Here is a 15436-nt window from a genome sequence, read left to right on the forward strand (position 1 = left end):
AACCGGAAATGTGGATCCCGTTAAGAGCCTGTACTTTCAACATTTTATATAATATACTGTTTTCCTGAGATAAATCATTTTTAAAAAACATAATCTGAACTGTCTAATTTGGAGACTAAAGCAACACTTCAAAATATTTTGTAGGTGCCAAAAAATTATACAACTATTTTCACTGTTCTCCAAAGATACAAAAATTAAGTCACATGGTAGAGTACACAGAAGTGACACCCTGTCTGAGAATCTGTCATATTACAAAACTCACCACTTCTACAAATTATCTTCTTGTATAGGTTACTCAGAGCTCAAAAATGTCCCTAAGAATACAAGAACATGTATGAAAGAAAAAATGAGAAGCTTTAGTTACATGTTAGAGTGCCTCCACAAGAAGTTACTCATAAACTCCCAGCATAACAGATCATAAGCAAGAGCTCCAAGGAGCTCTTAATCTAACCATTTATGCTCATGTAACTCTTGGGAAAATGAGGAAAGAACTCCTTCACTTTATAAACTCAGTCAAATGGCCATTGCTGTGTAGGGTCTAGGATGTCTTAAAGTATAATGTGCACTGTAGAGGTGTTCTGCTTACAATGACAAAATACTCTGGGCCAAGTGTCCCAAAACTACAAGGAAAATAACGGAAGTACTTCTACATAAACTTTCACAAAATTATAGCAGCAAATTCACCCTTTTTCGGTTTTGAAGCTAAGGCCCATTTTTATTTGTAAAATTAGGAATCCTTTGCTTTACACTAACTTGGAGCATGGAGAAGAAAAGTTCATTTAATTTCCCCTCCATATATCAAAACACTTGCAACTATAGTGATGTGATACTGGCTGCTTTCAGGTTTTTAAATTTAAAAGGAGAGGGGGAGAGAGAGAAAGAGAGAGGGAGAGGAGGGGGAGAAGAGGTGAGAGGGGGTTGAGAGAGGGAGGAGACAGAGAGTGGGGGAGAGAGAGGGAGAAGAGAGGGAGAGAGAGAGGGAAGGGGAGAGGGGGGGGAGGGAGAGGGTAGGGGAGCGAGAGAGGGGGAGAGAGTGAGAGAGAATGTATATATGTAGTAAATTTTAAACTCCGGAAATAAAAACATCTTCTTTACAATTAACAGGTTAAAAGGAACTTGGATTTTGGAATCTTTAATTTTAGCACATCTAATATTTCCCAAAGTGTAAGTCCAACTGAATGGAAATCTGAGGGCTGTGGGAGGAAAGGTGGGACATTTGAGAATTCATATTTGTAAATAACTGTCCAGGTAATTCTTTGGGTTTTCTGTTTAACATAAAAATCAAATCTCTCCATCCATTTAAAGCAGGTAAATTTCATGGTATGCACATTATATCTCAATAAAGCTAGTTTTTAAAAAACAATCAATTCCTTCTTTCTGTATACTTATTGTGACCTTAATATGCATTAGTAACACTAACGTCACAGTTTAAAACCATTACCCTATTGTCCACAATGAAAACCTGAATATGAAAAAGACGATAGGGCTGGGCGGGTGGCTCAAGCCTGTAATCCTAGTACTCTGAGAGGCTGAGGCAGGCGGATTACTCGAGGTCAGGAGTTCGAAACCAGCCTGAGCAAGAGCGAGACCCCGTCTCTACTAAAAAATTGAAAGAAATTAATTGGCCAACTAATATATATAGGAAAAATTAGCCGGGCATGGTGGCACATACCTGCAGCCCCAGCTACTCAGGAGGCTGAGGCAGCAGGATTGCTTGAACCCAGGAGTTTGAGGTTGCTGTGAGCTAAGCTGAAGCCACAGCACTCACTCTAGCCTGGGCAACAAGCGAGACTCTGTCTCAAAAAAATAAAAGAAAAGAAAAGAAAAAAGAAAAAAGATGGGGTGGGGTTTTCTGCAGTTTTTAAGCTAAGCCTAAAAAAGCACTGACAAATCCAGTGTCTGCTTAAATAAACTAAGGCACTATAGCTTAGGAAAATAAGCTCTTAAATCAAAAGATACTCATTTGTCACCATTATGAACATAAAGAATCTATCGGAGGCAATGACTAGGATCTTTTTCAGTTAACTACATTGATTTGGGTTATTTTAATTAAAAGTCCTCTAAATATTTTTACAAGTAGGAAATGAGTTATTTCAAGCAAAATTTGAACCACCTTTAAAATTCCCCAACTATTTAAACTTTAACATATTTTTATTTCCTCATTAGTCATACAGCAACAAAAGTGTTAAATCTGTGGGAGTGTTTGTAACTTTCAAAATTATTTTTAGACAAAATACATTTAATATACCAACAGCATTGATTCTTCTTATGGATTCCACAACACCCACAGCATCTATGCCATATGTTAAAGGTTTTCATTTGAATTGAGATGATTAAATTTTCTGATTACACAGTAACTGAAAAGTAGCACTCTAATTATGTATCTAAATAAAACATACACTTTAGATAATTTTTCTATCCAAAGTTTGAAGATAGCAAAATATAAGATAGATTTGCTAAGCAGGTATAGCTATTAATAAGTAAACATTTAATAAAAAAATTAATTACTATTTTAAATCTTCAAGGTTCAAGCCTGATATACTCTTCCCAAACTTCCAACTAAAACACAGAAACTCTAAACATTCTGTATTCACTCTATACAGAGATTTTAGTAACACAAAGTCAAGAGACTAAGACTTTCTTATGTATTCTTTTAATTTATCACAAACATACACTGTGGTCACAGTATAGAGGAAGTACTGATTTTTATGTTAATCATATGCCTCTAAGATGACAATGAAATCTTTTCTATTCAATATTTCTGAGTCATAAGCTCAAATCTGATGCTACCATAAGAATTCAAGATATTACTAAATGACTGAATTACTTCAAATTAAAATACTACTGATGCATAGGAAAAAAAAAAACAAATTTCTGTAGCACCATACACAAAGAAAGAACATGGAAATCTATATACATTTATAGTACTTATTTAATTACTACAACTATAAAAATAAACTTCCTTTACTCTTAAAAATTAAAAGTATCAATAAAAATTATCTCACCTCTATGCAAATACTCAGAGTTTAACAAGGTTGAATTATCATGCAATTTCAGGTAAAAATATTAAAAATGGTTGAATCAACTGTCATTTTGGCAAAAGCACAGCAGCCAAACTACAGTTATACTTAACCTTCTCTAATGTTCTCGGAACCCCTGTATGATGCACTTTAAAATTTTTCAACCCTTAATCAGCATGTTACTTATCCTATTCAAGGCAGGCTCAACAGAAAAGAATTGCAATACTCCCAAAAGCTAAAAGGAGAGAATAGAGTATGTTTACTGTGTTATACCAAGTAAATGCCCAGAAAGGAATGGATGAGAAGGAAAAGAGAGCAGTATCAGATGTGGAAAGGCAGAAAATCTTACCCAAAATTCCAAGAGCTAACTGATGCTCTCAGGTGACAGCTCAAGTCTCTAAATGCCCCTCAGTACCTTGTTTGAAATAAAGCAGTTCCCCAGCAACTTTACATAAGCATTGAATCTGCTCCCAGCAAATCATTCATTTCTTTCACAAATAAGCATTATAAAAATTCTCAAGACAGCAATAGGATGATAAATTACTAATAGTTTAGTACTACATGATTTTTTTTTAGCTTACGTATGTGGAGCTGCCCTAATTTCTACTTGCAAACTGCACAATTAACAGTTTACATTCTCTCACCCAATTATAATGTGACAATCTCTTTTCCCCCAACTAGGAAGCAGTGACAAGACATTTAAGGCCAGAAGTATAGGATAGAACTACCATGGCTAAGACACAATGATTGTCTTTAAGTCCTAAAGCTTTAAAAAATTTTTCCCTAACACTTCACAAATTATTGTCACAGCATCAGATCAAACTGTAGGAGACCATCCCATTTTTTTTTCTTGTTATATTGGGATATTCAAATGCTACTATAAATAAATGGACTGTCATTTGTGTCTTGCACAGCTCTTATCTTGCAAACATTTGTTGCAGTGGTATTTGTGTTAAAAATGCCCCTCCTGCTGCTTCTTTGGTTCTTGTGCCTCATTCCATCCTTATGAACACATTCCTCAAGAATTTGCCCTCAGCTTCTTCACAACCTTTCCTTTAATAATTTCATCACTATTACCTCCTACAAATGTACTCTGAACACCCTTAAGGCACCACACACTCACCATATTCTAAAATGGACTTGCCTTCCATCTCAATTCCCTCAGACTCTTCCTCCTTCAAAAAGTCCCTGTATCAGGCCTGGCGTGGTGGCTCATGCCTGTAATCCTAGCACTCTGGGAGGATGAAGCAGGCAGATCATTCAAGGTCAGGAGTTCGAAACTAGCCTGAGCAAGAGTGAGACCCTGTCTCTACTAAATAGAAAGAAATTAGCCAGACAACTAAAAATATATAGAAAAAATTAGCCAGGCATGGTGGCGCATGCCTGTAGTCCCAGCTATTCGGGAGGCTGAGCAGAAGGATTGCTTGAGCCCAGGAGTTGGAGATTGCTGTGAGCTAGGCTGAAGCCACAGTGCTCTAGCAGGGGCAACAGAGTGAGACTCTGTCTCAAAAAAAAGTCCTGGTATCAAATCAGAGCCATTCACCCAAATGATAAAGGCCAAACCTGAAAGTGAATCCCGACTCCTCTTTCACCCTCTAACCTTTCATCCAATTAACTCTATCAATTGTACTTCCTTTAAAGTGTTCATATTTGACAACTGCAGTCTATTCCCCACCACCACCCAAGTCCAAAGCCCACCACTCAGACTACTGTACTTTAATAAACTCTAGCTTCTCTCCACTCTCCCTCCAATCTTACTTACATTCTTCCATAGCAACCTGTGTTTCTTTTTTAGTAATACCCATTAACATTATTTTGATTCACTCTACAAATATACACTGAATGTGTACCATGGTCCAGATACTATATACCAAAATTATATATACAGTAGTAAAGGAAACAGATGTGGGCCCTCATAAAGCTCCCTGTCTAGTCAGTGAAATTATGTGCCCGAACCTTTCTTGCCCCATGAGACTAAGCTCCATGAGATTAGGGACAATGTCCACATGTCCAGTATGAGGATACTACTGTATCCACAGTGTTTAGCATAATAAATGCCACATAGTAGGTGTTCAATAAATGTGTTGAATAAAAGACAAAATTACCAAACACACACACACAGACTTAGTGTTTTCCCCTTCCCCAGCACTAATGTCTCACTTCAACTGCCTGCTGGTTATTTCCCACCTGTATGACTCACCTCAAACATTTTCCACAAACTAGCATTTCTCCCATAATCACTAACTCTGTGGTATCATCTAAGGCACTCAGGCTTATGAAGCTATCTTCCACTCATGTTCCCCTTGCCCTCCTCTTCCAATCAGGGATGCAGTCTCTCCCCTGAACTGCACAGCACCGTTATCAAGGCCCTTGCCATTGTCTTCTCTGTTGTTACAGTTGTTCATACCCTTCTATAAATGAGATAAACTTTTTGAAGTGAGGAAATGCTTTATTCACCTCTGAATTCTCCACCTAGTAGTACCTTGCAAATATAGACAATAAAATATTTGCTAAAAGAATGAATCCCTAAGAGAAATCCAACAGGAAAACAAGAAAAGTTTAAAGAGAAAATTTGTGATTCCAAGAGCATGTTGACAATGCCTATGACCAAAATGACTACAAGAAGAGATTATAAACTCTCCAATCCTGGAGATCATGATAGCAAAAAGGTGAGACACAATCAGCTAAATGGCTTTGATTTTTGCCTCTAGGTTTCTGAACTTTTGATTCTAAAACACCTTATGTTCTTTCTTGTCAGAAGGCATACTCTAATGTTGAAAACTATTACTATAACCTTCAAACTTTTAAAAAGTAGCCAACATTATTTCTCTACTGAAATCAAATGCAGAATCTCACAAATAAAAGATATAAAAATAGAGCTACTCCAGTTGAGGCTGATCAGATAGAGAGGGCCACCTGCTCAGTCTCTTCTGCATCCTTCCCATACAATAGTCCTCATTATACTTCCATGAAAGACATTTTGAAAACTTTGGCTCTAAAGGAAGCTCAAAGTTCCCTCATGCCACCCTCCAATGTGGGACAAGAACCACATGGAATCCTCAATAACCAACAAGGAAACCCTGTTTTGGGAGAAGGAGCTTTTGCAAAGGTATTATAAATAAAAATGACCTGGGGCAGAAACCCTCATCCTTGGAAGACCAAGCAAAAAACCAAGACAGAACCAAGGGAAAAGGTGTCATGACAAATCACTTAAGTCTGTTTTTAATCTTGGTTAAGAAATGAAGAAGAAACTGGACCTCTGAAATTCACACAGTACAGCCCAAGAGAACAAAAGAAGCCACAGAGACACAGATCCAGAATCTTAGCTGTTATCTACTTGCCTGGAGTGTCCTCTCCTCTGCAGGTTCCCTTTTGGACACAGCTACAGCAGATGATGGGATGATAATGCAGGAAGCAAGTATCTTGTACTGATAACATGCTGATTCTAATAATATGTTCATAAAGCATTTCTACATCTAAAACACAATTACATCAATTCTATTGCATCTAAATCTCCCGAGGAAATATTATCATCTTCCATTTAGTGGGTTAAACAGCTAGTAAAAATAAGTCATATGTCATACACGGACCATTCTTTTAGCCTGGCACAATCAGTATCTTTTGTAAAGTTTATAAGCTCCTAGGAATTAACAATAGCAAACTTGGACACCTTACATTTCATTTTTTCTGCTGAGCAGGAGTGAAATCCACTTAAAGTTAACTGCAATCACAGTACAGAGAACTTGGTAGCAAACTGCCAAGACAGCTGTTCAAAAATGCCAATTAAATAGCAGGGATGTGGAGAACACTTAGCACTATCCAGAAAACTACTGCAAGCAAAAATACCCTGGAGTTCAGGTAATAAAAAGGTACAGCTGAACAACTCACCATGTAAAAATAAAAACAAAAATAATGGCATTTAGGAGGACAGAACTCCTCTTGAAGGCTGTAGAGAAAAAGATTATGCCTTATTTTCAAATACATCAAACTCTTGACTCAGAGGGACAATGAAAAAAAAAAATCTGACTAGTGATTCCTTCCTTAATAAGAATTAGAATATTATCTAATAACACCTAAAAGTAGAGAGCAATAAATAAATATGCAAAAGAGTATGATACTCTACATGGCAGGAGGAAAAATCATATTATCTTCTGTTTGCTTTAGAATATACTTGAGAGCTGGCTCATTTCAAGAACTGAATAAACCTGGCAAAGAGACAAGAGAGAATTTTGACAGGTTTGACATATTAATCATAAGAGGAACTGCCAACATTCATTTTGTGTTCACACTTCCCTATAATTGTATTCAACTCTACATAGCATGATCACCCCCCTCCCAAAGAAAACTACAAGCTCACAGTAAATTAAACCCCCACATAAAGATTCATTTCAACCTTTCAGGTTTTCATGATTAAAACTGCCACTTAATAATTAGGCAGAAATTATTTCCTCCTCCTGAAAAAAAATACAAGTGATAAGAAAAAATCCCTATCATTTTACTTCCTATTCCAGAACAACATACCAATCAAAGAATCTTATTCACATTCACAGAATCTTATGTGCTAGCAGTCAGAAAGCAAATGCACTGTTTTCCTAAGCCAATATAAATAGTCCAAACGAATTAATCAGTTACTCAAAGTTCTTTTTGACAGGCTAAAGGAAGAACCAGTTCAGTGCAATATTTTAATGTTTTATTTCAGGTTTTTGAAAAAATTATAAAATTTAGTTATAGCCATAAAAACACCTTAAGTATCTTTTTTCTGATTATAGAATGCTAACTATAGAAGGAAAACACAAATTATAAAGAAGAAAATAAAAATAATCACAATCCCAGCACCTTCACAAGTATCATTTTTAATTTGTTGTAAGGATGTTCTATAATTAATTTGTACTGCTTCTCCATTATTAGATATTAAAGTTTATGGGTTTTCACTATTTTATAAATATTACTGTTATAGATACCTTGATACAGAAATCCTGGTACAGTCTGTTTTTAATTATTTCTTTTTTTTTTTTTTTCTTTCTATTTATAGTAGAGACGGGGTCTCGCTCTTGCTCAGGCTGGTTTTGAACTCCTGACCTTGAGCAATCCGCCCGCCTCGGCCTCCCAAGAGCTAGGATTACAGGCGTGAGCCACAGCGCCCGGCCTAATTATTTCTTAAAGATAGATTCCCAAAAGTTAAATAACTGGGTCAATGGGTATAAGAATTATTAGATCATTTGATAATACTGTCAATTACTTTCCAAAAAAGCTGTAGCAATTTAAACTTCTGCCTTTTCTACTGTACCTCATTGCCTTTGCATGTTATTGTTAAAAAGTCTTGTGGCAATCTGACAGACTAAAACATATTATAACTACACAGGATTGGTAGTGTTTTGCTTTCAAATTTGGACTAATAGGTTACACCTATTATGTAACCTCAAAAATGATAAAGACAAGCCTACAAAGAACCTAATCATAAACCATTAATATAAAACTTGCATAACAATGTTTTTATGAAAAAGAAATCAGTTCAAATGATAGTATTCAAAGAATAACTTCTCTGACTCCAGTTAAGATTCAGCCATTCTAGACTGGGGGTGTATGGGGGAGGGAGATGATGAAAAGAGATTGGTTAATGGTACAAACATACAGTTAGATAGAAGGAATAAGTTCTAATGTTCGATAGCAGAATAAGGTGACTATAGTTTAAAACAAGGTACTGTAATTTTTCTTTTTTCTTTTTTTTTTTTTGAGACAAAGTCTCATTCTGTTGCCTGGGATAGAGTGCCATGACATCAGCCTAGCTCACAACAACCTCAAACTCCTAGGCTCAAGGGATCCTCCTGCCTCAGCCTCCCGAGTAGCTGGGACTACAGGCATGCTCCACCATGCTCGGCTCATTTTTTCTATATATATTTTTAGTTGGCCAATTAATTTGTTTCTATTTTTAGTAGAGACGGGGTCTCACTCTTTCTCAGGTTGGTTTCGAACTCCTGACCTTGAGCGATCCACCCGCCTTGGCCTCCCAGAGTGGTAGGATTACAGGTGTGAGCCACTGTGCCTGGCCTCTGTAATTTTCAAAATAGCTAGAAGAGAGGACTTAAAATGTTCTCAACACATAGAAACGATAAATACTCAATGTAACATATATCCTAAATATCCTGATTTGAACCTTACACATTCTATGCATGTAACAAAATATCACATGCACCCTATAAATGCATGCAAATATTATCTACCGATAAAATATTTTTTTAGAAAAGATTCAATATTTCATTTATTAAACATTTACCAAGCACCTATTATGTAACCAGATGGGCATAACAGGGCTAAGCGAAAGGGACAGTGTTAAAAGAAACTGGTAAGATCTGACTGAGCTCCTGCCTGGCCCAGTGCAGTGTAGCGTGAAAAAAGAACTGGGAATTTTAAGTCAGATCCATCTAGTTCCAATGCCAGCTCTACCACTTACTGTCATCAGGCATGTTACTTAACTTTAATGAACCTCAATACAGCCCAAATAAGGCTTCCCTCAAAATGGGAGAGTTGTAAATAAGATAACTCATACAAAGCACAAAGTATACTGCCTGGCACACAATCAGCGTTCAATAATTAATTCCTGTTACTAATAGGAAACTATAAATCTTTTTTTTTTTTTTTGAGACAGAGTCTCACTTTGTTGCCCAGGCTAGAGTGAGTGCTGTGGCGTCAGCCTAGCTCACAGCAACCTCAAACTCCTGGGCTCAAGCAATCCTTCTGCCTCAGCCTCCCTAGTAGCTGGGACTACAGGCATACGCTGCCATGCCCGGCTAATTTTTTCTATATATATTAGTTGGCCAATTAATTTCTTTCTATTTATAGTAGAGACAGGGTCTCGCTCTTGCTCAGGCTGGTTTCGAACTTCTGATCTCGAGCAATCCACCCTCCTCGGCCTCCCAGAGTGTTATAGGATTACAGGTGTGAGCCACTGCGCCCGGCCAGGAAACTATAAATCTTCATGAAGTAATCAAATAAGTTGGAAAATGCTAGTATGCTTGTGAAATAGACAGCCACTATAACTGATTGTGACAGCTTGAACACACTTTCAGGCAAGTTAACTGCTTCACTGCATGCCATATAAAACTCTTCAAATTCTGGTTCCCAACCTTCTCCTATGACATACATAATCTTTAATGCAGCCCTATGTCTCCACAGATGGGGATAGGTTGAAAGATGAGATCTGGACAGCAACCAAAGCAATGTCAAGCCAAAGGTCACTGTGAGAAAGAAAATTTTTCAGCTACAACTCTGGGAGGATACACAGGTGGTGGGCAGAGGGAGGAAGAGAGACTGAGGGAGGACAGAGGAGTTCAGAGAGGAGGAAAAGGAGGATAGGGAAGAGGGCAGAGAAACAATGCAAATATGAATGAATGAATATGAATGAACACAAAAGGCTAACAAGCCATTAATATGAATGTGTAGGTCAAGTTTGCATGTAACATGTCTCTAAAAGGAAAGCATTTCAATGGGCACCCACCCTTTGCTTCACAATTCATTCTGCACTTCCTTCATAAGAATGAATTGAAAAATAAGTTAAATTAACCTCATCAAAGGAAAAACAAAAACACACTGAGTGACCACATTACAATGGCCTAACAAATCTGCACAGAGAGCAATGTCATTATCTAAATGAGAAAAGAAGGCATTAACCACACATGACTACTGAAAGCATAGTTTAATAGCAAACAATGGTTGAGAGCTTTGATTTTCTCTAGCAAATATAACTTTTATATACACAATAAAAGAGCACATTTTACTGGATCTGTTTTGAGGCAAACTGTGAACCAAGAAGCCCCTTCTATATAAGGAGTTTACTGAAAAGTCTGTGCCTATATAATCAACTGCTAACACCAGAATCCACAGCCTCCTTCCCACAGGTTCCTGGGATAAGATAGAAGCAAAGGCATATGTGAAACTTTTTTGTAAGCTCACAGAATTATTTACATTTTGACAGAGCTTATGTTTGTCCTGATGTAACTAACTAAAAGTAAAAAAGAAAAAAAAATGGCTAAACTACTATAAACTTAATGTTAGAGAAAAATAAATGTCATCTATGCTCTTTGTGATTACTGATCATAGGGGCTAGATTGTTAGGGACAGAAAACAAGTGAGAGGTAATAGAAATCAGAAAAACAAAAAGGAGAAAACATTTATAGCAAAACAATAAAGAGGAAATGGTTACAGAAAAATAAAAAGAGGGAACAGTTATTTCAGTCTTAAAGAATAGGGTAATTGGACCATGGACTACCATTCAGAGAATGGAAATGGAACTTTCCCCACAGTATATATAACATAACCTTTAAGTCATATCCAAACATAGAAAGGAATTCAGTCCTAATTACAATTAAGTTTTACCTAAATATAAAACATATAAAAATAAAAACATAGAAGTAGGCAGTGTCTTCCCTTGTGGAAATAGATCCATTTCCCCTTAGGAAATGCACTTTCACTTTGCACCCTTAAATATTCCTTACAATAAATTTTTCACTTATTCTTGCTGAGTGTCTGTCATCTCTCTCTGTGACACAGAACAAGGCTCACGATTCCTCCAAGCTAGGAGCCCAAGAACTGGGGCAACACTTCAAAGTTCAGCTGTGGACTAAACAGTGACAAGATCTATGTTCAAGTCCTGATTCTACTCCACTGAAACTCACAGGAAGCTCAGCCTCCTGACATGCAAATAAAATGACTAAGAAGTTTAACATTCCTTCCAACCCAAATTCTGATTCAGAGTTTGAAAATCTTTAAAATCAAAATGCTTCTTAACAGTCCTTTGGAGAATGAAATAAAGGCTTTTAAAAAAATGATGTGTCAAATTATAGGTGTGTAGGTTTGAAAAGATCATTCAGCAACACAGTCATGAAATCTGTGCCTACAGACTATTTCAAACTACAGGCTGAATACAGAGTGACATGACCACAGAATTGTTACTGAGTCCTAACAGCTTCCTGTCAGGCATCCTTCCAGGTAGTTGTTTTCTCAAAAAGAGGCTATGGATCTCAAAAAACTCTAATGAAACGGCCTTTAATATTCATGAGATATACAATTACTTAGCAGTGGCATACCATACTCAGCTGGATTCTACTTATCAACAGTTTCAATGGCTGAGTACCAGTATTCTAAATAAGCAACAAAATAGCAATAGAAAAGTAACTCTAGAACTTAGGGCAAGGATTGCTTTCAGAATTTTAGATTCTGAGAGACAATATTGATCGCCTTCAATCCTTTGATTTTACAGTTAACTAAAACGCTTAAGGATTAACTGGCTGAGCCTCTCAACCATTTAACATTAAACAAAAACAAAAACAAACAAAACAAAACATCTCACTTTATTTGAACAGGATTCTCTTTCTAAAAGCATTTCTAAAGAAAGTCACAATTTTGCAACCTCTGTGTTGGAAATTTATTCTACAAACAGAATTTCTAAGAAGCACTACTATCCCCTGCACTATCCTGGCAATTTTGGCAGCCATGACTATCAAAGGAGAGAAAAGGCAAATAGGAACATTACTCACTTCACAATCGTCTCCCAATCAATAGTATACTTTTATCCAGTCATAAAAAAATGTACCATAACAAATATTAACAATGACAGATAAAACAATACGTCACTTGTCTGGTCAGGGAGTGAAATTTGCATTCCTAACTATACAAACTGTACCACGGCTTGTCCTAAAATCATTTTGCAGAGTAAATCAAGCATTTGAAAAGAAACCAGTCTCTAAGACTGTATATAACCCTATAACATAACTTAAAATTTGTTTAATTTCATAGGATGCTAATTTTGGCATTTTACCAACAAATTCCCCTTGAAGCCTCAACTTTCAAGAATAGGTGTTTACCTCTTCCCCTTTGCTTTCTCAGAAAGTAAAAGATTAACACAGTGCTAACCTCATTCACTAATAACATGAATATAAATTTAGAATAAAGTGACAATAATGATAACGAAGATGGTGGTAAATGATATTTCTCCAGCCTAAAGGAATAAAATGGAAATAAACTGCAGACATATTTACTGGCTACAAAGTGCAAGAACATGCTTTAAGGACACACAGTATGGTGTAAAGAAGAAAACATCCACAGTACCCACATAGGTATGAAGAGTCAAATTTCTACATGAAGATTATCTAAACGTTTGTCACAGAATTACATAAATCTTTCTAATCTCAGGAAATAACTTCTCTTTTCCCACCACGAGACAAACATGCATTTGAGGCTGACCTGGAAATTCAGTGTCCCACATGTCTACAAAAATAAGGACAATCAGAAGGAGTTAGTTACAAATTCTAAGAAATAATCATATTCACAAGTGTTTAAAGATTCTATGATAGGGAACATAACACCAAAAAAAAGCCCTACTTGAAAAGAATCTCATCAGTCACCTGCATGCTTCCTCTCTATCGAAGATCAGGAGCTTCCCCAGTTTGCTCAAATCCATATGGGCCACTGGGTTTAAAGTCACATTGCAATTATTTGGGTCATTTTAAAATAGGTCATTCGTAGTATTGTACCGCGTATGTCTAAAAGCCTCCAATACCCAGCGATTTTCAAACTTTAGGGTCCCTCGTTAACCCCTAATACAGTAACTAGACAGGCAGATTGGGGCCCAAGCTCCGGAATCTTGTACATTCAACCCGGCTAGGGAGGAGCCTGAAACCGGCATTTTGAATCATCTGCCCAGGCAAATCTGAAGCAGGTGGTCCAAGAGCCACATTTGAAGGCACCTATGCCTAACAAATTCCCAAGACAGCACCTACTTCAACCACCCCGGACGGACGTGTCGCTGATGGCGAGAGTCAAGGCTGCTGGGGACTTTGGAGGTTGGGGAGCACAGGGACGGCCTGGCCTGAGATGAGAAGGCAGTGACGACCGGACCACACGGTTATTTTCAGCACTTCCATAAAGTTCCACTGAACTGTGTGGCGGGCTGGGTAAAAAGCTTGAACTTTGAAGTCCCACGGGTCTAGGTTACCACCAGCCCTGCTAACTACTCAGCAGTGCGTCCCAGCGGCTCCCTTAACGCTCGGGCCTCAGTTTCCTCATCTGTGCAACGGGATCACGCCACCCCCGGAAGGCTAAGCCAAAACGAAACTAACTCGGCTGCCCCCAAGTATTTTCTGGCTCTGCTCAGCCCAGCCCGGCTTCCCCCGCCACCCCGGCCGGACGACCCAGCCAGAGCGGGTCTGGCGGGCTGCCGCCTCCCAACGCCCCCCGCCCGGCCCGGCGCCCGGCCGGCCACTCACGGGTAGGCATGGTGACCCCAAGCCGCGCTCGCCGCCGCACCGAGGCTCAGCGGGGCCGCGCAGGGCGCGCCGACAGCACCATGACGGCCGGCGTCGTGCCGCGGAGGCCGGGATGAGGCGAAGGGCGAAGGGCGGAGGGAGCGGACGTGGTCCCCGCGGCTCACGCAACGAAGCCAGCCACAGCTGCCACCACCGGCCCCGCTGCGCGCCGGACGACGCGCTGGGCGGCCCACGCCCGTGACGTCAACACGCCGCCGACGTCTTGGCCCCGCCCCCGCCGGACCGCCGACCTCTGCCCCAGAGCCCACACCGAGGGGCGGGTGCAGGGGTGGCCTGCAGGGGGCAGGCACGCAGACGTGGCATTTCGGGGTCCTTTTTATTTTGAAATCCTGGTGATTTGCGTGGCATGCGTTTTCCTAAATCCCTACTTGGAGCGCATCCGTTTATAATTGTGAGGGTGACAGCTGTGTGCGCACGGAGGACCCGTCGGTGCGTTCTGCGTTCTCTGGAAGCGTGATTTTTTTGAGACACACGGGGGTTATTTGAGGTGATGGCTGCGCATTTTTGAGAGGACAGAAAATGTAATTTCCTCTTGCTCTTCTGGTGACTTTCAGAGTGATCTTGCCCCTCAGGAGTTAGTCTCCGCTGGAGAGGGAGGTGTTGTCCACGTGGCTGAGCCTCTTTTCTTGACGCTCTGAGCATCATTAATAATTGAAGTATCTAATGGGCACCAAGCTGAGCACTTGGAGCTGAGCATTGAGCAACGCACATATGCTCCGCTGGGCTGAAGAAAGCGCATATAGAGAAATAAAAGCCAGCCGCAGAGGTCTAACCCCTTGTTTCTCAAAGTGGTTCAAGAGCCTTTTCTGCTGGAATCACTTGGGGTTCCTGTTAAAAAGCAGATTCCTAGGTTGTGAGCTAAACTTACTAAATCATATGTGTGGATGATTTAAATACATATTGAAATTTGAGAGCCTTTGTCCTAAAGAGTAGTGCCAACATTGTGATTAAGAAATAATGTCATGCAGTACTGAAAAGAGAAGATAAGAGAAGATCAGAGCCAGGAAGGGCTTGAGGGAAATGAATCTTAAGGTGGACTTGGAAGAAAGCAGAATTTGAATTAGCAATGACCTGGGGAGTCCTTAAAGAGGCTGG

The 15436-nt window shown here is 39.0% G+C and overlaps 1 protein-coding gene across 2 annotated transcripts in view; it reads right to left on the minus strand.

Moving 5' to 3' along the window:
• EFR3A (EFR3 homolog A) overlaps positions 1-14501 on the minus strand; it is a 97901-nt gene extending 83400 nt beyond the window's left edge. For both annotated transcript variants that reach the window (XM_012785414.3, XM_012785415.3), the window contains exon 1: positions 14282-14501. In XM_012785414.3, the coding sequence (XP_012640868.1) occupies positions 14282-14291 (10 nt within the window). In that variant the 5' untranslated portion in view covers positions 14292-14501. The remainder of the gene's footprint in view (positions 1-14281) is intronic.
• Positions 14502-15436: the final 935 nt, after the last annotated feature.

This window comes from Microcebus murinus, chromosome 7, assembly GCF_040939455.1.
Source record: "Microcebus murinus isolate Inina chromosome 7, M.murinus_Inina_mat1.0, whole genome shotgun sequence".
Lineage (NCBI taxonomy): Eukaryota > Metazoa > Chordata > Mammalia > Primates > Cheirogaleidae > Microcebus > Microcebus murinus.